At 44.4% G+C, this 26,482-nt stretch overlaps 2 protein-coding genes across 3 annotated transcripts in view; both read right to left on the bottom strand.

Moving 5' to 3' along the window:
* The window catches only part of USP4 (ubiquitin specific peptidase 4), a 41,385-nt gene extending 26,441 nt beyond the window's left edge, over window positions 1-14,944 (bottom strand). Inside the window, exons 1-11 of one of the 2 annotated variants that reach the window (XM_081185828.1) lie at window positions 14,680-14,944; window positions 14,138-14,265; window positions 12,520-12,650; window positions 9,245-9,371; window positions 8,469-8,614; window positions 7,663-7,721; window positions 5,861-5,992; window positions 4,762-4,879; window positions 3,897-4,070; window positions 2,939-3,097; window positions 913-1,137 (exon numbers count right to left, since the gene is read on the bottom strand). In XM_081185828.1, the coding sequence (XP_081041954.1) occupies window positions 913-1,137; window positions 2,939-3,097; window positions 3,897-4,070; window positions 4,762-4,879; window positions 5,861-5,992; window positions 7,663-7,721; window positions 8,469-8,614; window positions 9,245-9,371; window positions 12,520-12,650; window positions 14,138-14,265; window positions 14,680-14,807 (1,527 nt within the window). In that variant the 5' untranslated portion in view covers window positions 14,808-14,944. The remainder of the gene's footprint in view (window positions 1-912; window positions 1,138-2,938; window positions 3,098-3,896; window positions 4,071-4,761; window positions 4,880-5,860; window positions 5,993-7,662; window positions 7,722-8,468; window positions 8,615-9,244; window positions 9,372-12,519; window positions 12,651-14,137; window positions 14,266-14,679) is intronic. The other variant, XM_081185829.1, reaches the window with a different exon arrangement.
* A 2,080-nt stretch (window positions 14,945-17,024) lies between these two features.
* Window positions 17,025-24,505, bottom strand: GPX1 (glutathione peroxidase 1). Its single transcript, XM_081185928.1, has 2 exons — window positions 24,134-24,505; window positions 17,025-17,961 (listed from the first exon to the last, which is right to left on the bottom strand). Exons 1-2 carry the CDS (start codon window positions 24,455-24,457, stop codon window positions 17,623-17,625), a joined length of 663 nt encoding a protein of 220 aa, XP_081042054.1. The 5' UTR covers window positions 24,458-24,505; the 3' UTR covers window positions 17,025-17,622.
* Window positions 24,506-26,482: the final 1,977 nt, after the last annotated feature.

Below are 26,482 nucleotides of genomic sequence, written 5' to 3'. Positions count from 1 at the left end.
CAATTAGGTTTCTTTGTGGGAATGTTGTTGCTAGGCGGTGACTGAAAGCAGAGAGGTCATCTCTGATTCTTGGGCTGCAATTGTGGCCAGGGCTTCACTTCTGTGTGAACATCCTTGGGGTTCCCTCCTCCCTGTGTGTAATATGACTGGCAATTGGGATCTCACCTGCTGAAAAATGGATTGGACAGATTCCCTCTCCAAACATGTAGATCACAAAACATACAGGTGAGGTCAATCTCACTATGCTCAGTTGGGCTTACTCATAGGTGAGCATGCTTGGAGTACAGACTTAGCTGCGTTCCCAGAGTCTCTGTAAAACTGATCTCAAGATTGGGTATTGGATGTATCTTATCTCTGCCTGTACGTATGCTGATATATATATATATATATATATATATATATATATATATATATATATATATATATATATATATATATATATATAAAATGCAAAGCTGGTCATTTTACATGCTGGGGTAGGAAGGCTTGTTGTGAACTGTGTATTTTAAGACAGCAATGTTTGTTCCAGCTATATCTATTTTAAATTTGATTTCATTCCATTTATCTGTTGGAGATAAAGGTGTTGTACATGATCTCTTCCTCTGCACATTTTTTCCTCAACAATCCTGGAAGGTAGGTAACTAGAAAAGGTAGGTAATAGAGGTTGTAATTGACTCAAGGTGATCATGTGAGCTTTATGGGGAAGATGGGATTTGAACCTGATATCTGAGTGTGTTTCTATGTACATTGAGCAGGCGGGAAGCGTGCAACGCAGCTCATACAATGACCCTTAGTATCGGAGTTCTAATACTAAAAGCAAGCAACCTCTTGTAAGTTGCAGAGGGCACTAAACACCACAATTTGATTTTTCTGTCTTTCATAACAAAGACCAACATGAACACCTCTACTTACCTGAGTAGGTTTGCGCTGTGGATCTGCAAAAACCAAGAAAACCTCCATGGTTCGATCTTTCTTCAAGGGCAATGGAAGGGTTAAGTAGCAAAAAGGGTCAAAAGTCACGGAAACTTTAGAACATTTGGGGCAGACCAATGTGGATTTGAAGAGACCATGGAAAATATCTACAATTATAGAGTTATTACGCAATCGATGATTCTCCCAAGCTTCTTTTGCTACCACCTGCAAAAAATAAAACACATTGCAGAGAAGCAGAAACACAGTATAAAGATTAAGATGCAAGTTCTGATGAAACAGCTTTTATCTGTAGGGAAGGATATTGAAATACAATAGAAGGACGTGATGTGACAAACTGATGCTGAACAACTATGTTTGTATGCAATGAAATCATTCACTTATTGGTATACCTGTAATTCAACATGCAAGTGACCTGCAACAGAACAGACTGTACAAGATGATTGCACCCTAGTGTGTAGGTGAAATTTGCATAGTATGAGAGAATCCAATTCTAGGGATGGAATTCCAATGTCACACTATTGGAAACACTCTGTCTGCCTAAGCATTTCAGTTTGCGAGATGGAACAATGCCCCTCCTCTTCCCCTGATGTTCTGGGGGTTCTCCCAATCACCCAAACCAATTTCAGAGGGAATTTGGGGCACACAGGGGAGGAGAAGTGTTCTGTGCAGGGCTGCTGCTGACAGGGTCTTTTTCAGTGAATCCCAACCTAGGGAAAGGCAGATTAGAGGTAGCTTCTAGCAAGTGAGCAAGGAACTGCTTAAGCAGTAAGGTAAAGCTAAAGGGACCCCTGACCATTAGGTCCAGTCGTGGCCAACTCTGGGGTTGCGGCACTCATCTCGCTTTATTGGCCGAAGGAGCCGGTGTACAGCTTCCGGGTCATGTGGCCAGCATGACTAAGCCATTTCTGGCGAACCAGAGCAGCGCACGGAAACGCCGTTTACCTTCCCGCCAGAGCGGTACCTATTTATCTACTTGCACTCTGACGTGCTTTCGAACTGCTAGGTTGGCTTAAGCAGTACTGCAGTGCAATTTGTAATGTACAGTCAAACCTAAGAAATATGTAGCTTTCGGCAATGTTTGCTCCAACTATGATCGTTGTGACATTCATGCAAAGGCAGTTATTTAATAAACACTACACTGGGGTGTGCGCGCGTGTGTATGTGTGGCATCAATTCTCAAAATTACCGTAATAAAAACTAGGCCTGCAAAGGAAAAGCAGCCCAATTAAGTGAAACTTTAAATTGGGCACTGTCCCCAAGTAATTATTTATGTCATTCCCTTTTAAGCCCTTGTTCTACTTCGGTTTAAACAGGGCCAAGAAAGGAGGATTACAGCAACTGACTGCAATTGGAAAGGGTCACCTGGCTCTCAGGTTTCCCCAGCCAAACTGGGTGGCTTACAAAATATATAAAACATAATAAAGCATCTAACATTTAAAAAACTTCCTGATGATGGTGATTTAGCTGTGCAGGTCTTATGTTCTTAATGAGAAGAAGGATAGTTATATCTGGCTGGCCACAACTGAAAACAGCTAATGTGATCTCAATACTGTAGTTGTGTTCCAGCCAGCATCAGTCACAGTGATCTGTCCAGCGTCCTGACAAACTGTGCTTTGCCTTGCCTGTTGTGATCCTGCATCGCCTATCTGGACTCTGCCTTTCTAGTAAGTGCCACTAATTTGACCCAACTTTGGAGCTAGTGGAGTTTGCCATGCAACTGCTTGGACAATCTCGTCCATGTATGCATCTTCAAAATTAGGAGGAAGGCTACCTGCTTATCAGAGCGCAGGGCCACAGTCACAATGGGAAGCACATTTGTTGAAGCCTGGCTAAGAGTCAATGGTCCCAAGTGGACTGATTCATGGATTCATTTGCTAAGAAAAAGACATCCTCAGTAAGATAAACAAAGGAACTGGATGGGCAAAAATAATTTGTAACATATGTTGAGTGTTACTCTTTTATAGCACAATTTAACTCCAAGCAGTGGAATGTCTATGCAGCATACCGAATCAGGCCTGCCATTAGCATCCTTCAACTCCAAGTAAGGTTTCTTTTTTACTCTGTTTAGATCCTCATGTAAACCATCTAAAAGAAAGGCCAGGAGCTCTTGGGAATCTTGTTGCTGGTACCCTGAAAACTGAGGAGCAAAGCGGCCAACCTGGGTCTAAAATTAAAAAAAGAAAGGGAAAAAGAACATTAGGAAGATGCATGTGAGCAGTGAAGGGAAAAGCAGTAACTCTAGCCTCATTTGCAGAATTCAATGAAGATTAGCTAATTCCTAGCAATAAACTAATGTCAAAAAGATACCAAGATGTATGAAGTCTCCTCTCATATCAGTTTCTTTGGATAACAGTTATCAGATACAGTTGCCGTATGGTTAATCCATGTAAAATTCTGTGAAACTGACAAACGTGCTAATAAAGTACATTTGTTACTTATTTGAGTACAGAATATCAACAAGTGATTTGAAGACCATGTGTACAATTTTAACAACTGTTTCAAAAGCAACTCAGTGTACAACTAATTTCAGAGAGATATAAAGTTGCTAACTTTCGGCTCAATTTTATTTGGAATATTGCACTTTACAACATACCACAGTGGTACAAAACAATAAAAAGTAAACAGATAAAACAGTTCTCAAAAAAGAAGTCAGATAACTCCTAAAATCTTGTTAAAAATCAAATTGTATCAGTAAAAGCTTTAGAAGCTACAACTATTCTAAACAGAATGCATGGCATTTCCCTGCAATATGCAACATTCAGTGAACTATTAAGGCACTGTAGCACTCAGGAGTCCATATCATACTTAGCATTCTTTTAAGTTCAACCTAAGCTACCAGGCTAGACATTTCATGATGGGGAAAGTATTTCCCCAAGGGCTAACATTAAAGCTCCATGCAGAAAGCATGAAACCAAAAATGTCACTTCCTCTAGCTGTGTTGCAATGACAGAAAGTCTACTTACTTTGAACATGCGGGGGGCCACGTGAGAATTTCTCCCAGACCACATCTGTTTGATGAGTTCTGCATATGCTTCTGCAATTTCTCCTCTCATTCCCAGAGGATTCTCCTGATTTATTTCAGCTTCATACTCATCTTCCAAGAAATAGTCAGTCAGTGGAGGGGTGTTACTCAAACACTAGAAGAACATTCAGACACAAGAAATGCATAAAAAAGAAAGCCATGCCAACAACCCATTTTCAGCCCAATGAAAACTAAAATTGTACTAGAGTCAGCAAAATCACCCTATACAGGACTGTATTGCAAGCTACATTAAATATTACATATGGAAACTGCTGAAAGAAGAAAACTGAGGAACATGTACTAGCTAGGTTATTTCTATTTTGGGAGGACGGGGTCATAGCTCAGGGTAGACCACTTGTTGTGTATACAGAAGGCTCCATGTTCAAACCCTGGCATCATCATATAGGGCTGAGAAAGTTTCATGCCTTGAACCCTAGAGAGCTGCTGCCAGTAAGCAGCCCGGTTTGCACACACTGCTAATCCAGACAATGGCTAAGTATGATTGAGTGAGTGGATTCTCGCAGCAAAAAGTGTAGCCACTTTGCTCCTCCCTTGGCCCTGCTGCTCCTGTGCCACTCATAGAGGAGCCAGGGTTTGGCTTATAACATATCGGCAATCCTGGAACAGTGTTCTGACACTAGAAAAATGCAGCTTTCTATCTTCCATTGTAACCCACAGCATTATGTAGGTTTTCCAAGCTGTATGGGAACCTAACGGTTATACAATTTAAGATGGGGTAGTATAAAACCCAAGCAGAAGAGTGCCTACCACTCTAGGTTCTTCAGTAGATTGTACCAGTTCTTTACCTGTAAAGCTGAATTCATGAAGCATGTATTTCCTAGGTTACTGAGCCCACAGAGACCAGGCTGTGACTGAGGAGGGCTCTCCCTGTTGTTGTAGGAATTGCAGGAAAAGCTAGAACCTCTGGAGGGGGGAAACATACTGGAATATGATAACAGGTTGCAGAATATTTCGGCTAAGAAACTATTTACAGCTATACAAAAATAATGTATATTTTATTTCTTACCCGCCCTGCATCAAAATTTTATGGGGAGTTTACAGAATATAAAAACACAATACAATTAAACACGTAACTCAAACTTCAAGACAAAGCAAACCTTCCAACTGATCTATAGTATACACATGCCTACACTATAAAATTCCTCCCTCAGACCTAGTTCTCACAATCAAGTATTATGAGGTAGCCAGTCTGCTGCCTGACTGTACCATTTCATACTGTAGGTGGAGACTCACTTTACTGATATTATATTTTGCTTAAAATACTCACATCCTGCTTTTCAGTTTCCAGAACATTATGCTAATGAAAAACGAAACCAAGACTAGAACTAAAGTTAGGAAAAACCACCACCACCACAAAAAACCCAAACCAAGCAGGATAAAAAGAACAACTGAAGTCAGAGGGTCCTAAAATCCTCCAATGTAATACTGTGTTTGCCAGGCATCTCAAAACTACCGTATCAAGGAAAAGGCAAGGAAAAGCCTTGCCTCAAGTAACCACCCACTACACCTCTGGGGGCAAGCGCCTTGAGAGCACAGCCTCCAAGGGAGATCTCAAATGTCCTAGTAGGTTTATATGGGAGAATGCAATCTGGTTTAATGAACTATTTTAGAGTGGCATTTTTTTCCTATCAGCTATTGTATGATAAAGAGCTATTGTAGGAAAAATTGACAGAACTCATACATCTTAATGGAATAGTAACTGGCAAAAAAATGCCAGAGGGCCATGAAACTGAAGTTAAGTTTAAAGTTCTACATAGCTAGCTTCCAAACAGTGGAACCATGAATGCTTCAGGGCAGAACCTTATTTAATAAAGAAGAGAATGCATAAAAGTATTCAGAGAAAGGAAGTTACATAAAGAACAGCAGACACATTCTTGCTATTACCCTTTGCCAAGGCTGGAGCAGTTCAAACTATAGGAGTTATTGCTATCACCATTTGTAATGGTTGAAGAGGAGCAAGAGCTTGCTGATGATTTTGAAGAGGTAGCTAGATTTCTGCTTGTTGCAGTGCTTGATCTGGGAGGGAAAAAAGTAGTAAAAATCCCATCAGGGTTTTTGTTGTTTGTTTTTTAAATAATTCCTGAGATTCTTTAACTGACTTTTTAGTATAGTTTACTATTTTAAACTGTTTATTTCTGGATTTCCAACCCAGAAGGAATGATTACAGCATCAGGTTGAAGAGGTGGATTGTTTATGAGTCAATGGAATTAGAAATCTAGTACTCACCCTCATTCTTTTTCAAATTTCCCTATTGTAAAATACCAAGGAGAACTTATGCAAGTGGTACTAAGCTACACAAGGCAATTTCTTACATGGCAGAGCGCATGATACGATGCGCCACCGTTTGCATTCCAGCTGATTAAGAGTTCTCCAAATAATTGCTAGGAAAGAGCCATACTTCTGAATCAGTGTTTGATCCACAATCAATCATTGTAATGAGTACTAGGTTAGCAAGACTACTAATCTTAACTGGTACAAGGACTCAGATTCATATTTGCATGCTCATAGCGTAAATCTGTCCCCTCCCAGCAGAACAGAAGGCAACCAACAGGATTTTTAGGACTAAAATTAATCTACAGTGGTGCCTCGCAAGACGAAAAGAATCCGTTCTGCGAGTCTCTTCGTCTTCCGATTTTTTCGTCTTGCGAAGCAAGCCCATTAGCGGATTAGCGCTATTAGCGGCTTAGCGGGCTCAGCGGCTTGGGAAAAGGGGGGGGACCCCGCAGGAACTCGCAAGACATTTTCGTCTTGCGAAGCAAGCCCATAGGAAATTCGTTTTGCGAAGTACCTCCAAAACGGAAAACCCTTTCGTCTAGCGGGTTTTCCGTCTTGCGAGGCATTCATCTTGCGGGGCACCACTGTACTAAATAAAATGATTATCTTTTGAAAAAGACGGCTTAAGTAGAATAGATATTCCTTGGCATAATCTACCAGTGATTTGTAAATACTCTAACATTTTAACTACCTCCAGCTGTAGTCAGAGACCAATAAGAATTGTAATGCCTGATACATTGGGTGGAATTCAATGTTTCATCTTCCAATAATTCCACCTATGCAAGTCATGTACTGTGCTAGAAGTTCTTCTGATCTTTCCCAAGCCAATTTGGGGAGCCCGTGGGAATCTTTTGTAGGGGCAGGTTAGGTGAATCCTTACATGCGGCTTAAATTGTAGATGGCTTTGCAACAGGCTCAATTCAGAATGAAGCGGTGCATAGGATAGTTCTTCACTGTTTTTTAAAAATCTGAGCTGCGCATCTCTTAAGGAAAGTATCATTTCAATATTGTAAAAGTAAGATTAATTTTGTCAAGATTATGCAAGGTAGAAATGTAACTTTAAAGTATGTTTTTGGTACTTATTTTTTAATTCAATGCTACTTCAATTTAGAAAAATGAGTATAACAGGATAACAGGGCATTTCCTGTCTCATTGTTTAGCCTGAAAGCTCTCAAAAGTGGCTAACAAATTAAAATACAACAGGACAATAAACACAATGTAATATTAACAGAATAGAGAAAGAAGAAAAATAGTCAGTGTCATGCCAAGTTAAACAGTGGTAGAGACACCTCTCAGACCCAAGTTAGACAGAGGCACAATTCAGACAACACAAAACCATGGTTTGGTGTTCAGGTTTTGCAATGTCTAAACAGAGATAGAGAAACGGAAAGTAAAAATAGAGAAAAACTTACTTTGTCTGAGATTGCCTGGGCCACGTACCGTCTTCATTCTTCACTTCTATTAACACTACCTTTAAAGTTAAAGAAAAATAATAGTAAAACTAGGTAAAGGGAGTGCTATCTTATAGATCTGGGCTTTCTTTGGTTCCGTGCAGAAAAATACAAGCAAATCAGTGCTTACAAAACAGGAGATTCCCAATTAAATAACCCCCATGCTAACACCTTAGGATGTACAGGAGGTTCTGGCAGGCTTTTGACTCAGCAGCATTTACAAGTTACCATTTAAGGAATCAGCATCTACACAGAAGAGTTGTTCACACTACTGTGGCAATTTGTTCACAACTTGTTTTTTTCAGGCCCACAAATCACACAATGGCAGGAACAGCCACCACATGCAGCTGCCTCTATATGATTGCTGCTAGGCTGTGAATGCAGTAGCTCTTCCACAACAGCTGGCGTTTGACTGAACCTGGCCAAATAGTTGAGAAACCAGCTCAAATTTCAGAATACTTTGTATGACTTCATAATCACATGGGATGGGATCCAACTTCCAAGTCCTACTAGCAAGAGCTCTTGCTAGCACAGTTGGGCGTGCCCCAAAATTGGCTTGTAGAGGTGTCAGAAGAACCCCCAGAACAGAATGCCAGGGTGGTGGTGAGGAGGAATAATTCTGTCTGGCAAGCTGGAAAGCTGGCCCTGACAGAATGACAGCCATAGTATTACCTTGAATTCTTCCCATTGTAACTTTTTTACAAATTGCAGCCTTGTCGACAGCCCACAGGGTGAGCAATACAACATATGATATTTGAACTTCTTACCTGTCCCTGATAGAGCCCCGCATCTTGTATAGTACTGTCGAGTTTGCTTAGCTGCTCATAAGTATTACTCATGTATCTGCTCCACAGCCTAATTTCTTTTCCGTCAGGAATATTAAACTGCTTTCGCATTTCATTTTCAATAGTAGCTGGTAAGAAAGAGACAAAGTTATTACAAGCTGTATTTTGACTAGGTTGGGAGGTGTGGCTTGTTCAAAGTGTAAAAACGTGCTTATTTACTAGTGCTAAATAAACAAGAAGGTGTATACTAATTCTGGATTATTTTACACTGGTGAATTATTAACTGTATCTGTACATACCAATTTTCTGTAAAATTTAATTTCTGACTATAGCTGTATTACCTGGAATAGCTAAATATTATCACTTTAAAAGATAAGGAATCATTTATTTAAAATGCAGCTAGGGTTATTTGAAGCTGACATTCTACTACTACTGAAATAACCAGTCTGCTGGTAGGATTGTTTGAACAATGGCAGAAGCATCTAAAGCTGAAGAGTAACTGTCAGTTCTAAGGACAAATAATAAAAGCTGGAGTGAAATTGTGGTTTAGCAATGCTATAGGAGGATCAGATAAGTAGAAGCATTCACCATTTCACGGGGGGGAAAGAAGTAATTTCAGATGATTGTGAAAACAAAATTTGCAAAAAGAAAATGGTAAAATATACTTGCCCCATTTAATGATCTAAATAAATTACTAGACACCACTAGGTGTAGATGTGTTTCAAGGTGTGTTGTGGCGTTAGCAAACAGCTACTTACCAACGGTGTCTGCTTTGCTGAAATAAGAGCTCATAAGATTAGCAGGATCACTGTTCTGACACAGCTTCAGCTCCAAAAGATAAACTTCTACTTTACAGTGCTTCACAAACAGACCATACTCCACAACCTAGGAAGAAAAGGCTTCCTGTAAAGTAGGTACAACAAACTATTCTGAAAGCAAATATGTAGTCTAAACTGAAAGGCTCCACCCTCAAAGTATCCATATCTTGGCCTGATAGATAACAGTGTCAACATCTAGAGTTTCACATAAAACAGAAGTCCTTGGTTTTAACTCTAGTTCTACAACGAGCAAAGTGGCTTCAGATAATCCTGCAGAGGTTTCTACAGCCCAATCCCAAGTGTGTTTATTTCAAAATTAGCTCCACTGAAGTCAACACCAACCAATGGTTATAGTTAACTATTCTTCTTAGCTATTCAAACCAAGAGGTAAGACCCATGGTGGATAAAAATCAATGATTTTTTTAAAGAAAAAATAATAAAATTTAAATTTAAATTGGATTTTTAAAATAAAATGCTTTTGGAGGAAAAAATCTTTCTAAAGATAGTTCTATTTTACCGGTAAGTTATATTATAGTCCAAAGGCTATTCATCAGGAAATAAGGATTTGTTTTAAGTTTTTCATGTGTGCTAAAACTCAGTCTAAGTTTTTTAAAAACGTGTTTAACATAATCAGTTAACAAACATGGATACATATGCTATAATGTTATTGTTTTAGTTAAATAAATTGTTTAAATTGTTATTAAGGAAATGATCATTTTTCTCCTTCCAATAAAGTACAGCAGAAAAGTTGTCCAAATATAAACTGTTAACTTATTAAACCTCACAATAATTTCATAATCATCTGTCTCAGTATTTTTTGCTATAACTGTAAAAACTACTCTGAAAATTTAATATTCAAAAAATGAAACCTTCATTTGTTTGTAAATATTAAGATTATACCAGCAAGAATGAGTCTTTCTGTTAAAAAATAATTAAATCAGGCCTTACTGGCTAGTGATTTAAATCGATTTGATTTAAATCAAATCCACCCTGGTAAGACCCAAACAGCAAAGGGCAAAATCAGGTTTACCAAGATCTCTTTTCCTCAAACTGCCTACCCAAAGTTGCTCTGGAGAGTTGGGAAACACTGGCACAAAACTGGAACATCCAATGCCTTGACAAGTTGAAGCTCCATTTTTATTGGGGAGTCCATTAACATGATTGTAAAATTCTACCACAACAAAACAAGAGAGCTGAATATGACCATCCAGGTCTCTTTATCTGGCCCGTCAGCAAACTTTTTTTGGAGGGGGCCAGTTCACTGTACCCCAGACCTTGTGGCGGGCCAGACTGCACGCACGCACGCACGCACGCACACAGCAGAGGCTTCTCTCTCTCTCCCTCTCTCCCCCAGGCCCTCCCCTTCCCCTGCCTACCTATGGTGCTGCCAGTGCAAGGGCGGGCTGGCTCTGGAGAGGCGCTGCTCTCTGCCAACTGCGGCTCCTGTGCCTGCCCTTGTGAGTGGCAGAGGTTGGCAGCAGTGGCAGCGGGATAAGCAGCCTGAAAGGGCTGGCTGGCTCTGGAGAGGCACTGCCCAAAATGGTGCTCAGCCCGCTCCCCTTCCTCCTCTACGCCAGGAGGGGGGAGGCGCTGTGGTGTGTGAGGAGAGGGGTGAAAATGGCGCCCCCCAAAAATGGCAGTGCAGGGGGGAAAATTAAAGAAGAAAAAATTAACGAAGAGAATCCACACGATCCACAGACCATCCCCAGGCCAGATCCTGAGGGCAATTGGGCTGGATCTGGCCCTTGGGCGGTGGTTTGCCGTCCCCTGCTGTAAACTTTCCATAGGTCACACGCCTCACTGGCCCTGCTTTATACTCTGAATGTTTTTGCCTGGCTGTAATGTGTCCAACACATAACACTAGGTACAATCTTCTGGCTCAGGGAAAGGAATGAATGTTATGTAATCATTTGGTAGACACTTGGGAGATGGTTTTGCTTTTCATTTCAATTTCAATCAATAATAAAAGCAATAAAAGAAAAAGGAAAGATCAGTAATGGATCATAGCAATTTGCTAAACCACTGAGCCTCTTGGGCTTGCCAATCAGAAGGTTGGTGGTTTGAATCCCCACGATGGGGTGAGCTCCTGTTGCTCTGTCCCAGCTCCTGTCAACCTAGCAGTTCAAAAGCACGCCCAAAAGTGCAAGTAGATAAATAAAGCGAGATGTGCGCCACAACCCCAGAGTCGTCTGCGACTGGACTTAATTGTCAGGGGTCCTTTACCTTTTTATCAAACAGAAAGTAAACACAATCTAAACAAAACTAAAAAAGGGAAAGGGGTTTTGTGGGGGAGGAGGGAGAAAAAGGGGAATTACCCTTCTTATTTTACATTTGCACATTCCTTTTAAGGCCTACATTTAAAAAGCATATACTGTATTTTAGCAGCAATATGGGCATGTTTAGCTTATCTTCTTATTCTGAAAATGGAATTATTCCTATGACATATCACATGCTCTTTTCTACATCGTTCATTAAAATTATACCAGATTGCATTAGCATGTACTATATATTATTTATTGCACAGTTAACTATTTGATTTAAGATCCAGCCTACAAAGCAATTTTCTGCGTTGTGTAGTTACTTGAAGTCCTGCTGTGTTTCTGAAGTCAGTATACATTATCTCTTACACTGAAAAGAAGCATTCCTGGTAGACCGGTCATGTGGAGCGTCCTTTACCATATTCCCCTCTCCAAAGAGTAAACAGTTATTCTATTTCCTCTCCTCCCCATGGCAATCCACTCTCTAACCTGCTCCAGTCTCCTCACTCTACACAACCCTCCAAAAATATTTTTTGAGATCCACAGGGGTAGCAGGGAGAGGAGAACAGCAAGTCCCAGTAGCTGATGGACACAATTGGATACCACCCTATAACTTCATCCTGTGTTCTGGCTAAATGACTAATCAACAGAGTACAGGGCAACTGAAGAGAAACTTTCTCCTCTACTCTACATTAGCTAAGCTAGAAACATTCTGTAAAGCCATTCTGAAACTGTAGGAGCCATCCTAATACTGGGAAGAGCAGTTCCTTTCCCACCCTGTATTTCCAGTTATTCAACCTTATACGTCACACAATATATCATTATCCTATGCACCAGTTAAATGACACCTAAATATTCTTTATAGTGTTCATTTCTCTGGGTAGCTCAAGAGATAATTCACATGATTCCCCAAAGCGACAAAACAGTGTAAGTTACATAAAGATCATTATCACTTACCTTTCTCACTATTGGTTTCTGTCCCTCTATACAACCATACCAATTTACTAATTTGTTCCAGGCTTCAGTAGGAACCAACACATAATCCAACTCATCAATGAGATGTTCTTTCAAAGTCTGAGCTTCTGAGTCTAAAAAGGAAAGGAAACATAACGATAAACAGGAAGATAAACAGTTCTCCTGGAAATCCTGAATAAAACAAACACACTTTCAAAGTGACAGACACTTCTGAAAATCTAACTTAAGGTAATTTAAATAGCCACATCAAAGTGAGTCTTGAAGAGACTCAAGTGGTATTATTTCACAATCTAATTTCAGACTTCCCTTCCACACATAATTTCAAACTATTAATCAAATAAAACCAGCTGTATAGTATTTGAAGTTTTCTTTAAAAAGTACAATGCAGAACTGGAAGACTTTCCTATACCAATATGATCCAGAGACTTTGAGAAGCAAACTTAAACTTTTTATGTTTGTACACAGACTTCCTAGTGATTTCCTGGGACTCAGCTAGACTGGTAAAGAAAAAGCAATTTATATGCATTGTATGTGAGATATAACATTGCGCTACCAGATGGCAGTGTGGAGTCCTGTTTTTCTCTACCTGTCTTCCCTGTTTAAATTTACAATGCTTTAAACTGAAACACTTCTTTGATATGTCTAGATCCAGCCCTGGTCTGAGGAACACAGCATCTATATTGCCTTTTGCTGCTAAATTTAAATAGCTCTACCTATCCACAATATGTATTACTTTAAATCTTTTAAAGAGTTGCTCAAGTGTTATTTCTCAGGACTGTATCTGGAGAGAGGTGGCGTGTCAGAATGGTGTGTTCTTTCCACTGCTTCTGCTGCCACTGGGAACCTCTTGCAATACAGGAAAATGTGATTTCAAGCTATCTAGTCTCCCAAATAATGAAAGATCATGTAAGAAACAGGCTTCAGATTTAAATCATCACCTTACCAAGGTCAACTTTGTGCCACAACAAACCTGAACCAGTACTAAGCCAAGGAAACAATGTGCACCTGGAGCTCAGGGGGCGAAACAAAAATGTATTCAAACATAAGTTTGAATTCAGTGGATACACCTAATGATTTGAAGTTCTATGACACAATATACCAAGCCAATAATGATTTGCAACCAACTGATTTACAACACAGAAGCAGATGTAACGGTTAACTCTTTTAGTTTCCATTTACAAAAAAAGGAAAGTCATCTGCTTTCAGGCCTAGGCTGAGTGGAGAAATACACACACACACACAAAAAAAAAAAAAACCCACAGAAAGGGTGTGGAAGCCAAGAATGAGACACTTATTTAAGGGTGGAACCTCTAAGACTTGTTACAATACTAGTTATGATTGCAGTAACTGCTGGTGTGACAGTCATGCTAGACTCCATCATAGTTTTTCCAAAGCGAGCTGCCTTATCATATAGAAAAACTAATATCCCTACTTAAGAATTGGGAAAGTGTACTGGGAAAGATTGGAGGGGAAGGGCACTGACTCCCTTAATGTCAGAACATAGTCCAAAAAGCAGTACCGTGCAGTGACATTTTCCCTCCTCCACTTCCCAGTCCCAGTCCAAACTCCAAATCCTAATCCCCTCTCCACACAACTTTACCTGCAAAAAGCCCCGAGTTATCAATGGGTCCCGGGAAGAGATTAGGTTCTCCAACGTTGTACAAGTCCCAACTGTCAAAGCCCACGTATTTCTTCCACTGCTTGAACCACCGGCTGTCAATTAGGAACCTGCAATAAAAGGGGGGGAAATACGCCTTGAGAAGAAGAGGAAGGGGGAAGAAAAGAGTAATAAAACAAACAAACAAACGGGGCAGAGTTGGAGCGGGAGGCAGGGAAGGTGAACGAAGTTGCTGGAGGGGCCGGGGCGGAAGAAGAGTGACTCAGCACCGGCACCGGGAGGGCCCGGCCGGCACCGACATGCCCTCTTCCTGCCACCAACACCGAACTCCCGGGGGGAGCAGCTCGCGCCTCCTGCTGCCCCCCCCCTTCCGAACACCCGCATTCGAAAGCCAACAGCCCGAGCGCGCGGAGGGCCTGCGCGGAGGAGGCGGCGCGCGCGCGGCCTGGCTCTCAACCTGACACCGAGAGGCGAAAGGAGCCGCCGCGCTCTCTCGCTCCCGCCGCCCCACCCGCCCTTCTCACCACGACTCTCCCGGCCTCAGCGCCGTCCCCAGCAACGGCATAAGTTCCGCCCGCTGCGTCCCGGCGTCCGGCCTCAGGCCGGCGCCGCCGCCTCCCCCGCCGTCTAACCCTACTTCGGCTGCCGCCATGACAGTACTGCAAGCGCTTTCGCCCGGCCGGCCGTCCCCAACTGCGGATATCCTTCCTCGCCCGGCCGCCGCCGCCGCCGCGCGCACAGAACGGCACTGCGCAGGCGCGGCGACGCCTCCGGGCGTTCGGAGGGCAGGGAGCGCCCGGCCGAGCGCGGTGTTTTGACGCTGAGGAAGAAGGGGCCGCTCTCCGCTGAAGTGAAAGGGCAGGGAGGCAGGGAATCCCTCCTTCTCCAGTAGCTCACACAGGCTCCGTCTGCGGTGTCAGTCACCTCTGAAGGGCTGAGAATTGCAGGTCGTGCCTCAAACTAGATAGCGACCCTGGCTATAAAGGGATCCTTCTGCATTCGGTGGACTAGAACTACCAACATCTAGAGGGCACCACGTTGGTGACCCCTGGATCTCTGCTGGTACAGCTCCCTTTTGGTTTCTTTAGCTGTTATGCTGCCATGACACTTGTCTCTGGACATCCCACTCCTTGAAACCAGCAGCCAACCCAGTGAATTGATATTGAAGGTCTTGTGGGTCGTCCTGCTGGGTTGGCATAAGGGCAATGGCAATCGTCCTTTTTATCCTAAGGTTTTTTGGAGACTGCTCGTCTAGGAAATATATGGTACGTACGATGTTGGGCTCTTTTTGCGGCAACCATTAATATTGGGTGATATTGAATTGCAGTTGCTTACTTGTGCAACAGGCTTCCTGCTCCTGCAAATGGGACTTCCCCTTTCCCATTTCTCCCCTGCAACTCCCCATGCAACACATGGCAAATCTGCTTTGGAGGTTAGCACCCTCTCCAGAACAGATTGTAGTAGGCAGAAAACTAGTATGTAAGTAAATTGTAATCACCACCACAAACTATGGTCCTAAAGATATGACTGAGGTATCACATTAAAGCACAGAAATATGCTTACAGAAGAGCAATAGCATTACTCTTCCCCATCAGATAATCTTCAAGAGAAAAATAGGGGGTAAAAGCAGCATGTAGTCTTTGAAATACTATTGGTTGCAAGATCTCTGGTTTCTGTTAATTGAAGTAAGTCCTCCATAGCCATTGGCTCAGCTGTTGAAATGAACAATTTATGAATGTTCCTCCAAAGGCCTTCATACACAAAGTCTAGGAAAGATTGGGCTGGAAGATATCCAATGGAAAGAAAGGATGCATGATTGCCCTCTGAAAACATAGATCTTGATGTGCTTTGACCATGCTAAAGATATTAGTGCTATTAGGACAACAGGATATGAGGATAATTTGTATAATTACACATTTTAACAACTGTCTGTTATAACTATATAGTAATTGTATTGTTATTCCCTTTTTCTTCTTATATGTTACATTCTTCAGACACCCATCTAATAAATCAATGCGGGGGCGTGTGTGGAATGAGCAAACAACATTGTTGCAATATTTGTCAATTGTGTGTGCATATTTGAGAGAGATTGACACAGGAATAGGACACAGGCAAGATACATGCACACAAATATCTACAAAGCTGAGCTTCATTTGTAGTATATTTTTCAACTAGTTCCAGTTTCCACTCCTGTCCCAAACGACTAATAACAAGCCTTTTTATTTCTAGCAAATTACCTTCCACATTTATTTGTAATGTTGCTTACTGAATCCAGCTTGTTAATAAGGACTACGATTTGGTAGAATTCTATGTAGAATTTTTGCCAGTAGAAGCCAGGTACCCAACCTATAACAAATAATTTATTATGTCAATCCACAGCTGTAGGGATTTTTTTTTTGTCTCAGTTCAGTCAGTACATAATGCTAAACCAAATCGTGGTTTAGCATGAACACAGATTCTTGGAGCCATCATAACTGCTGCACTCCTTTGGTTCTGCTGCTGGCATGCTACCCAGGGCTAAGCCATATTTTGGTTTAGCATGCTGTCTAAATGCAGGCTCATGGTTTGTCTTCTCCAAACAAACTAAGCTGTAAACCAAGAACATACCTTAACTACAGCTCATGGTTTGCCCTAGAGCAAGACAAAGTACAAGCTCTGGTTTGGACAACATGCTAAGCAAAACCATGGCTTAGGCCAGAAACTGCAGTAGTAGCAGCCATGAACTTCGCTTGAGGGACCTGCTTAGTCATGGTTTAAGTAATAATACTTCAGCCCTTTTGGTAATGTGTTAAATGAGCTTAGGATGAGATTTCAAATAACTAGTTGCAACCTAATTTTACGCAGCCTTATTATAAAGACACAGACATAATCGTCTTTGAAGCATTTTATTGGCATAGAATTTCATAAACTGCTGTTTCCCCTAGTGTAATTAACTACATCTTCACATACAAAATTTTACAAATACATCAAGTGTCCTTCAAGTGTTTAGAAGAAGCACCATCATAAATAAAATTTTGATGGAGAATAGAAACTTACTGCCAGAGTAAACAGATGAATTGCTGAAAAACAAGATAAGGCCACACAGACAAACAGCATGGAGTTTGACACATGGAGGGCTGCTTCACATAGTAGGATTTAACCCACACATTAAAGCAGCCACTCATATTATTCAGCCTTGAGTCACGTAATACATGGTTGCCTCGCACATTAGAGGAAGGGTTATAATTTAGCTTACATCACGGCAAATAGATTCCTGCATTTCAATTAAGTTTCATTGCTATGATGCATAAGCAACTTTCTTCTGCTTATTCGGTTAGATCAGCCCAGTCTAATCTAGGACAGATCTGCAATTCACTCTAGTATGGAAAGTATCATACTTAACCTAGGACATCATCTAAGCAATAGCCTAGCTGAAAAAAAGAAGTTGACATTTCTGCAAGGCAACTTTTCTGGTTCTTGGTGACTTGCTAAAGCAGCGTTTGAATATCATCCTGGATCTTGATGGTTTCAAAACGCCTGCTGTAACGCTTGAAAGGCACTCCATCACGGCTTATGAGGAACTTCTCAAAATTCCATGCGATGTCACTGCGACACACAGGGGACCAGATGATGAACTGTGGGTTGGTCATCAGAGACACGGGGTCATCATGTGGAAAGGGCAACTCTTTCTTCAGGAATTTGAAGAGTGGGTGAGCGTTTTCCCCATTCACCTCACACTTCTCAAAGACACTGAAGTTGGGCTCATACCCATTGCCTGGGCGGACATACTTTAGTGAATTCAGGATCTCCTCGTTGGTGGCATTTTCCTGTAAAAAGGAGAGAGAAGATATATGTTTAATTCCAAATGTCAGAACAAAGTGTAGCAAACAGCCACAGCAGCACCAACCAGGCTACTGACTTCTGCTTTATGTAACATTTTCTTTTGCTTCACCAACCCCTTCACCATGCCAATAGCAGCTTTGCAGAAACACTGGGCAAAAACATTCCCTTCCATCGCAACTTGCTACTTGTTACAGTATCTTAGTTTAGTTCAGCAAACATATGGAGATTAAAGTTATGGAGAAAAACAAGTTTTACCTACTAGTTCTATAAACTGCTCTGCTGCAGTTGCAAGGAGTTAGTAGGATCTGAAACTTCAAGTTCCTTATTGAAAGTAACATTTACAGAACAAATAATTTCTTCCTCAAACAAGTCAACTGATGTGACTTAAATATTCCCTAGCATATTGCCCAAGCAGTGATAGACATTTTGGGGTAGTGCTGTGGATGTCTCTTGACAAATAGCAGAAGGTCTTCAATAACTGGGCAGGAGGGGTGGGGAATGAAGCAATAAAAAGCACTTTTAAATTATTTCCAATTTAAGCCCTTACAAGCAGATTGTGATGTTGCCAACACAGTTTAGGCAAGTACCCTAATTAGAAGTTTGTGCATAAGGGTTTAGATGTGCAATCAAAATGCACTGTTCAGCTTTGTACACTTTGACTATACAAACTGCTTCATCCCCTGCCCCATCTTGAGTACCCCGCTGCTTTTTGTCCCATTCAGAGAAATACTACTTCAAGCCTCAGTTCATGTAACACTAATATGTCCCTGCTGCACACTGCCTCCAAGGTGTGGCTGGGAACTGAAATTTTACAACACCCTTATCAATTCTGGTGAAGCAGGTATTTGTACATGCCAGTATCAGCAACCATCAGTCTGTCTTCTGCCATGATTTGACCTAGTCCTAGATCTTTTGGGTTGCATGCAACAAAATCATCCTGTTAGCACAAGGACTTCCTTCCACTTGTGCAACAAGCTTTCCTCTTCCACTCCTTGTGTGCCCCCCCCATCTGCTCTTGACTGTTGGGGAGCCTCCAGAACAGACTGGATACAAGGGAATAGGATTTCCTATTGTATGCCAGGTAGGGTTTGAAAAACAAGAAGCTTATTTACACCCCCTACTGAGCAAGATCTGTCAAAATGACTGAGCCAGTAAGTATTGTAAGAGCACAGCTGCTTTATTAGTTTCACAGAGGTAGAGTAAAAAAATTCCTTCCAGTAGCACCGTAAAGACCAACTAAGTTAGTTCTTGGTATGAGCTTTCGTGTGCATGCACACATCTTCAGATACCACTGAAGAAGTGTGTATGCACACGAAAGCTCATACCAAGAACTAACTTAGTTGGTCTTTAAGGTGCTACTGGAAGGAATTTTTTTATTTTGACTATGGCAGACCAACACGGCTACCTATCTGTAAGAGGTAGAGTAGCCATCCTTTGAGCCAGCTACTTGGTTGAAAACTGCAGACTTCCAAGCCTTACCAAACTATCACCTCCCAATCCACATGCTCCAAATTATGATGGTAAAATGCATGTTTCAATTCCTGAATTTGACTGCTTGTCACTACCTGCTCCAACAACAAGAGGAGCAACTGGTCTATGCAGCCTTCCCCACTTAGCTCCTTGGTGTACAAAGTTTCCACTCACATCTGGAGAATACATTTATAGTATGAATATACCACTTTAATAGTCATGGAGAATCCTGAAAACCGTCAACTGGGAAATGTACCAGTAGCTTTGCAAGAGCAGCTCCCTTAAACTACAGTTCCCAGTATTCTCCTTGACTGCTGAAGCGGTACAGTAGCACTTTAAATGAAGTGCCAAATGCTGCCCTTCTCAAAAGAGGTAGCTGTAGCTGGTTCAGTCAAAACCACCATCCTCTTTTCCACTTCACACAAGTGGAGATGCACGGAAACGGCGGCATTTGATTGAGTGGGAAGGAAGCCATTACGCAGTTTAGCTTGTGAGCAGACGGGAAACTAGTAAGGTTGCAAAAGCAGCAGCCGCATGTCTACAGCACAACTTGTAGGGTGCTCTCTGCTGGAAAATGTAACGAACCCTTGCTTCCTCTCTCCGCTCCACAATCATCCAACAAGGTGCTGACTTGAGATGTAGAGCAACTGTATTAAGTGTCTCCTCGGGGCACGATTCCCCCCCCCCGCTATCAATGCCCCAAGGGGCTCTTGCAAACCTTTCCTGTGCTCGGCAGGCATAAAGCCAGCTTGGGGGGGGCATTCATCATCGAAGAACTCTTATGCCCAGATAAGAGCCTGTAAAGCAAGGGGAGGGGGATGTTGTGGCGATACGGAAGGAATCAGTTTCAGCATCTGGGAAGGCGCGGTTCTTATCACAGAGAAGGCAGGGGTGGCTGGGAGCCGTGATAGAGCTTCCAGGAACTAGGTTCACCCCGCTCCATCGCGAGCGTTAGGAAGAGAAAACAAAGCTTCTGGCCATGTGCAGAGTGCGTTCTTTCCTTCCCCCTCCCGCCCCTTCCAATAAACCTAGGACTCAGAAGCCCCCACACAAAGCAGCCCCCCATAAAAAGACCTACAAGCCGACTTGGGAGCTTGTGTCGCCCAAGGGCGCCTCGTTCCCTGCGAAGCAGGAAAAGCTCCCAAGGGGAAGGTCTCGTCCTCCTCCTCGCCCACCGCCAGGGGCGCCGACTTATAAAAAATATTGGGGGGGCCCATACCGGGGTCCTGCCGCTGGTTCGCTCGGGTAGCCGGGAGAACGCAGTTCGAGGTGGCGGTGATGGGGAGAGACCCTCGCTCAGGGCGCCACGAGACTTGGCGGCCGGCGGCCTATCTGGGGGGTTTTGGAGCGTATTTCGGCGGAGCGATTGGGGAGGAGGGGGCTTGTTGCCGGATTCTTCAGCTGGGCCGGAGATCCGCTGCTGGGGGTCCCTGGGCCGAGTTGTGAGCACGGCCTGCTGAAGGGAGATCCAGCCGATTGCGCGACGGGGACGGCCGGGGCTCTCCGGCTAGGGCGCGCGGCTGGCTGGCTGGTGAGGGAGCAGGTGGGGAGGAGGCGGTGGTCCTCACTCTCTTAGGAAACGAACCCGCGCGCCCGATTGCCACGAAGTCCGAAGGGTGCGTGTGTGGAATTAAAAAGCAAAAACGAGATACGGGCAGGGCAGGCAAAGAGTTTTCTGCAAGAGGATGGAGGGCAGGTTGAAGAGAAAATCACTCAGGATGAGACAGTCAAATCAGCCATGATAAAATGGGCTCAGGATATTGGGTATAACATCATGTTTGAGGACTGGGAAAGGTTATGGACCACCGGAATGAAATTCACGGCATGTAATGCCTTGAAGGAAAATATTATGAAAATGATTTATAGGTGGTACATGACCCCAGTCAAGCTTGCAAAAATATATCACCTGTCTGATAATAAATGTTGGAAATGTAAGGAGGCTGAAGGGACATTCTTTCACCTCTGGTGGACTTGTCCAAAAGTGAAGGCCTTCTGGGAAATGATCTATAATGAGTTAAAAAAGGTATTTAAGTATACCTTTCCCAAGAAACCAGAGGCCTTCCTCTTGGGCATTGTTGGCCAGAAAGTGTTAAAGAAGGATAGAACTTTCTTTATGTATGCAACTACAGCAGCAAGAATTCTCATCGCAAAATATTGGAAGACACAAGATTTGCCCACACTGGAAGAGTGGCAGACGCAAATGATGGACTACAGTGGTACCCCGCAAGACGAACGCCTCGCGAGACGAAAAACTCGCAAAACGAAAGGTTTTTTCGTTTTCGAGTTGCCTCGCAAGACGAATTTCCCTATGGGCTTGCTTCGCAAAACGAAGCTTGCCCCGGGGACAGCGGGTCTTCTCTTTTGAAGCAAGGGGCGGCGGGGAGATCGCTTCTCTCCGCAGCCGCTTGCTTCAAAAGAGATTGGGGGCAGCTTTTGAAGCAAGCGGCTGCAGGGAGATCGCTTCTTTCCGCAGCCGCTTGCAGCGGGGTGGGGGGGCGGGAACACCTGCCCCAGCCACCCCGCTTCGGAACGCTGCCCCGAAGCGTGGTGGGGGGGCGGGAACACCTGCCCCCACCGCCGAGCTTCAGAGCGGTGCTGCGAAGCCGGGCGGGGGGGGGGCGGGAACACCTGCCCCAGCCACCCCGCTTCGGAACGCTGCCCCGAAGCGGGGTGGGGGGGCGGGAACACCTGCCCCCACCGCCGAGCTTCGGAGCGGTGCTGCGAAGCCGGGCGGGGGGGGCGGGAACACCTGCCCCAGCCACCCCGCTTCGGAACGCTGCCCCGAAGCGGGGTGGGGGGGCGGGAACACCTGCCCCCACCGCCGAGCTTCGGAGCGGTGCTGCGAAGCCGGGCGGGGGGCGGGAACACCTGCCCCAGCCACCCCGCTTCGGAACGCTGCCCCGAAGCGGGGTGGGGGAGCGGGAACACCTTCTGAAGGCGGGCGGGGGGCGAAAGTCTTTGTCCCCCCTGCCTGCCTTCCCAGGGGCTTTTAAATCGCCCCGGACAGCGGAGAAGTCCTCCGCTGTCCGGGGCGATTTTAAAATGCCGCCCGCCAGCATTTTAAGATCGCCCGGACAGCGGAGAAGTCCTCCGCTGTCCCAGGGTTTTTTAAAATGCTGGGGGTGGGAAGAAAAGCCCTTGCCCCCCCCCCAGCCTTCAGAAGAGGTCCGGGGACAGACTGTCCCCGGACCTGGTCTGAAGGCGGTTTCCCTAGGAACGCATTAATTGATTTTCAATGCATTCCTATGGGAAACCGTGCATCGCAAGACAAAAAACCCGCTAGACGAAGAGACTTGCGGAACGAATTAATTTCGTCTTGCGAGGCACCACTGTATATGGAACTGGCTGAAATGACTGGCAGAATCCGAGATTTGGGAGAAGAAACAACGGAAGAGGACTGGAAAAAATTTAAGGACTATTTGCAAAAACAATATAAGTTGTATGAATGTTAAAAATTTACACGATTCGGAAACTATAGCTTCAGCAATTAGATTTGGGAAACAGGAAATTATATTTTAAGTAAGAAAAGGTCAAAATCTAAGGTAATACTATGTTTAATTTAAGATATAAGTAACTGATGAAAAGTATGTTAAATTTAGAGGTATAGTATTTGAAAAGTACAAAATAAGGTACGAAACAAGGTAATAATTTGCTGATATCTTTATTATAAAGAATGCAGGGTAAGGGAGATGCGAGGAAGTCCAGTTAGTTATATAAAAAATGTGTTGAATGGTTGGTTTTCTTTTCTTCTTTTTCTTTTTTTCTTTTTCTTGTTCTTTTACTTTTTTCTTCAGTGTATGTTTCTAACTTTGTATTTGAAACCTTAATAAAATATTTATAAAAAAAAAGAGAGAGAAAATCCTTTCGCTTTTCTGGGGCTCAGGGAAGTCTCAGAGCCGGAGGTTGGGGAAGGGACCCCCTTTGCTCTGCCCTCTTCTCCCGTCTTAGATTTGCATGGGGGTCCCCGCCCGAGCTTGCCTGGCCACCGGGCCACACAAGGGCCGCGCTCTACGCGGCGCACCTTGCTAGCCGCGCAGCTGTCCTCCGCGGCTGCAGAGCGGCCCTGCACTGGTGCCCAGCCCCTCTGGGCGCCCGCTGTGCTGCCAATGACAAGCGGCCGACGTCGCGGGCGGGGAAGGCGTCGCTTTCTTTCCCGATCCTTCATCCTCCCAGTCTTCCAGCCCTTTTTTGGGTTGGAAGCTCGTCTCGTTCGCCCTTCTCCTTTCTTCACCCTGCGCGCAATTTTCCTCCCTCGTCTCCCTCCCCATTTCTCCTTCCTTCTTTCCTGACTGACTGACTGACTGACTGACTGGCTGGCTTGGGCTTGGGCTCGGGCTTCGGCTCGGGCTCGGGCAGCCACAGCGTCGGCGGTGTTGGCGATCGGCGGCGCGGGGGGATGGCCCTCCCGGGGCAGCCGGCGCTGCTCAATGGGGTTGCCAAGGAGACAGGCCGGCCGCCCCCCCGGCCCGGCGCCCCCCGCCGCGCCGGTGCCCTATAAAAGCCGCAGACGCGCCAAGCGTCAACAGGCAGAGCCAGTGCGGCGGCGGCGCTCTGCTGGAGGGGCGCTCGAGATTATTGGGGGGGCTGAGCCCCCCCAAACGAATTTTTGAGGGGGCTCGGGCCCCCTCAAGCCCCATGGAGTCGGCGCCTATGCCCACCGCGCCCCCTCGACGGCGGCTACGGTACCTGGTGGCCGAATTGGTTGCACGGGAAGGCGAGCACCGTGAGCCCCTGAGGCCCAAAGCGCTGCTGGAGCTCTCGGAACTGCGTGAAGTCCCGGCTCGTGGTGCCTCAGAGGGAAGCCACGTTGGAGACCAGCACCACCCGGCCCAGCAGCGAGCCCAGGTCGACGGGCTCCCCGCCGCCCAGGGGCCGCACCAGCACTCCCGCCAGGCTAGACAGCGATGCTCCGGCCATGCTGCGAGCCATCGAGGATGCAGAGCAAGTGCGCAGCCCCGGGCCACCTCCGGCCCTTTTCAGCGCGCCCAGCAACCCCGCCCACCTCGCCATGGCTCCCTCTGGTCCTGGGGTGGGTGGGGCTGGCGGGAGAAAGCTCCGCCCATCGTCTTTGTCCTCGTCTGCCGCCGATAAGCCCGCTTTCTTTTACTCCACCCCGATTCCGACCGCTTCCTGCCGCGAGCATTCTGAGCATGCGCGGGAACCCTGCGATTCGAAGGTCATTTTCAAACGCCGATTGCGAATGAGTGATTGCTTGGCTCGAAGCCAGCGTGGTTTGCTGGCGTTTCTCTTCCGTGTGGATTAATTTAATCATTCTCTTCTTAAAGATCCCACCTCACGTAAAGCACAGCCGCTCTTCTGATGAAGGAAACGCAGCCCTGTTGCTGCTGGGGAGAGGAGACCAAGCAGCAAATAACTACCTGCCCCGTTTCTTAGGAAGCAGAAGCTGACTCCTAAGGTGTCTGATTTGGCAAGCTTAAGGTGGGCTTCATGCCCCAAGTTGCTTATCTGTCATTGCCGTTGAGTCATCACGCTTTTATGTGTGTTGTGCAAACAAAGGTTCTGAAGGTTATTTTATGTCTCGAAGGGGACGCTCACAGTCATGGGAATACTGTACATGGAGTGGGGTACAGCAAAGCTTATTTTGGAGCTCAGAACGTAATAATAATAACAATAATTAATAATAATTAATTTATACCCCGCCCATCTAGCTGAGTTTCCCCAGCCACTCTGGGCGGCTCCCAATCGAATGTTAAAAACAATACAGCATTAAATATTAAAAACTTCCCTAAACAGGGCTGCCTTCAGATGTCTTATAAAGATAGGATAGCTGCTTATTTCGCTAGTTCCCTTTAACCTTTTCAGATCCATCTCTGTTTCGAATTTCCATGCAAATAAGGAAATTAAAATTAGGCAACCAGGTTCAGCATCCTCTGATTTGACTCCCATAACCCAAGCCGCCTTCTCCAAGTCCTTTTGTAGGCAGCTGGGGAAATGCGAAATGTGTAGCTGCCCTTACTGCTCTTGGGGAAGGCGGGAGCAGTCTCTTGCTTGCTAACCGTCTCTGTGCAGGTTTGGTCATAGTTTACCAGGTTACTGTGGGGAACTTCTATGCCAGCCTGAGCATCATATAGGAGGGCTGGGATAAAAATGAAAAATGTTTCATCACTTCTTTCATTTTAAAAAAGGAAAGGAAAGGAACTGTAACAAAATGCCCAACCTGGATGGCCTGGGTTCTAGTACTGTGGGAGAAGGAGAACAAAAATCTCCCAGTGCATTTTCTCTATACACCACTTCATTATTATTATTATTTTAATGAATTATAAAGTACTATTTCCACTGAAAGGATTACGTGCTCCAGCCTCAGTTATTAGATATTTTATATTGTACAAGAGAAACTGTTAAAAAAGGAAACAAATTAGGGATTGGAAAGGTGTAGATCAGGTTCTGAATAGCCAGAACAATCAGGTGTTAGAACTGGAAGGAAAAGTCTTTGTTTCAGAAAACTGGGCTTAAAGTTGTGACTGATAATTACACCATCCTGGCAAGTTTTGAAATGCTGAAATCTAAATGTACCAACTCAGGAGTAAGTCTCATTAAACTCAATTTGGCTTACTCCCAGACAAGTGGATGTAGGATCGTTGCGTAAATCTAGATCTTCCTTATTGCCCCAGAAAAAAAGGTCATAATTTCCGCTTAGCAATCTCAATAGTTCCTCAGCATTGGACTTCAATGGAAGTACTTCAAAGCTCCCTCAATATTGCAGTATGCTATAAAGTCCAGGTGAGCAATAACTGGAAATAAAAAGCACTGAGGCTTACAATAGGAGTGGCAGTCAAACATTCAACAATAAATAGCAACCGCTCAGTCTCAGGTTGAGCAAGAGCTGGTTTCCTTTACCCTTAATAGCTCACCTGCCCTCCCACACTGCTCCTCTAGAAGCTTCTACACCAGCTTGGACACCTCCTCACGCTGGGTGGTGCCATGGTAAGGACTGGGCCCAGTTAGCCCATTCTGAAGAAGTAAGCAAAAGGAGTCAGAACACCCAGCTCCTCCTTTTCCTCTACTGCAGGCATG

Source organism: Podarcis bocagei (genome assembly GCF_964188305.1).
Source record: "Podarcis bocagei genome assembly, chromosome: 2".
Taxonomy (NCBI): Eukaryota; Metazoa; Chordata; class Lepidosauria; order Squamata; family Lacertidae; genus Podarcis; species Podarcis bocagei.
Note: the sequence above shows the minus strand (reverse complement) of the source record. Positions and strands in the feature narration are given on the sequence as shown.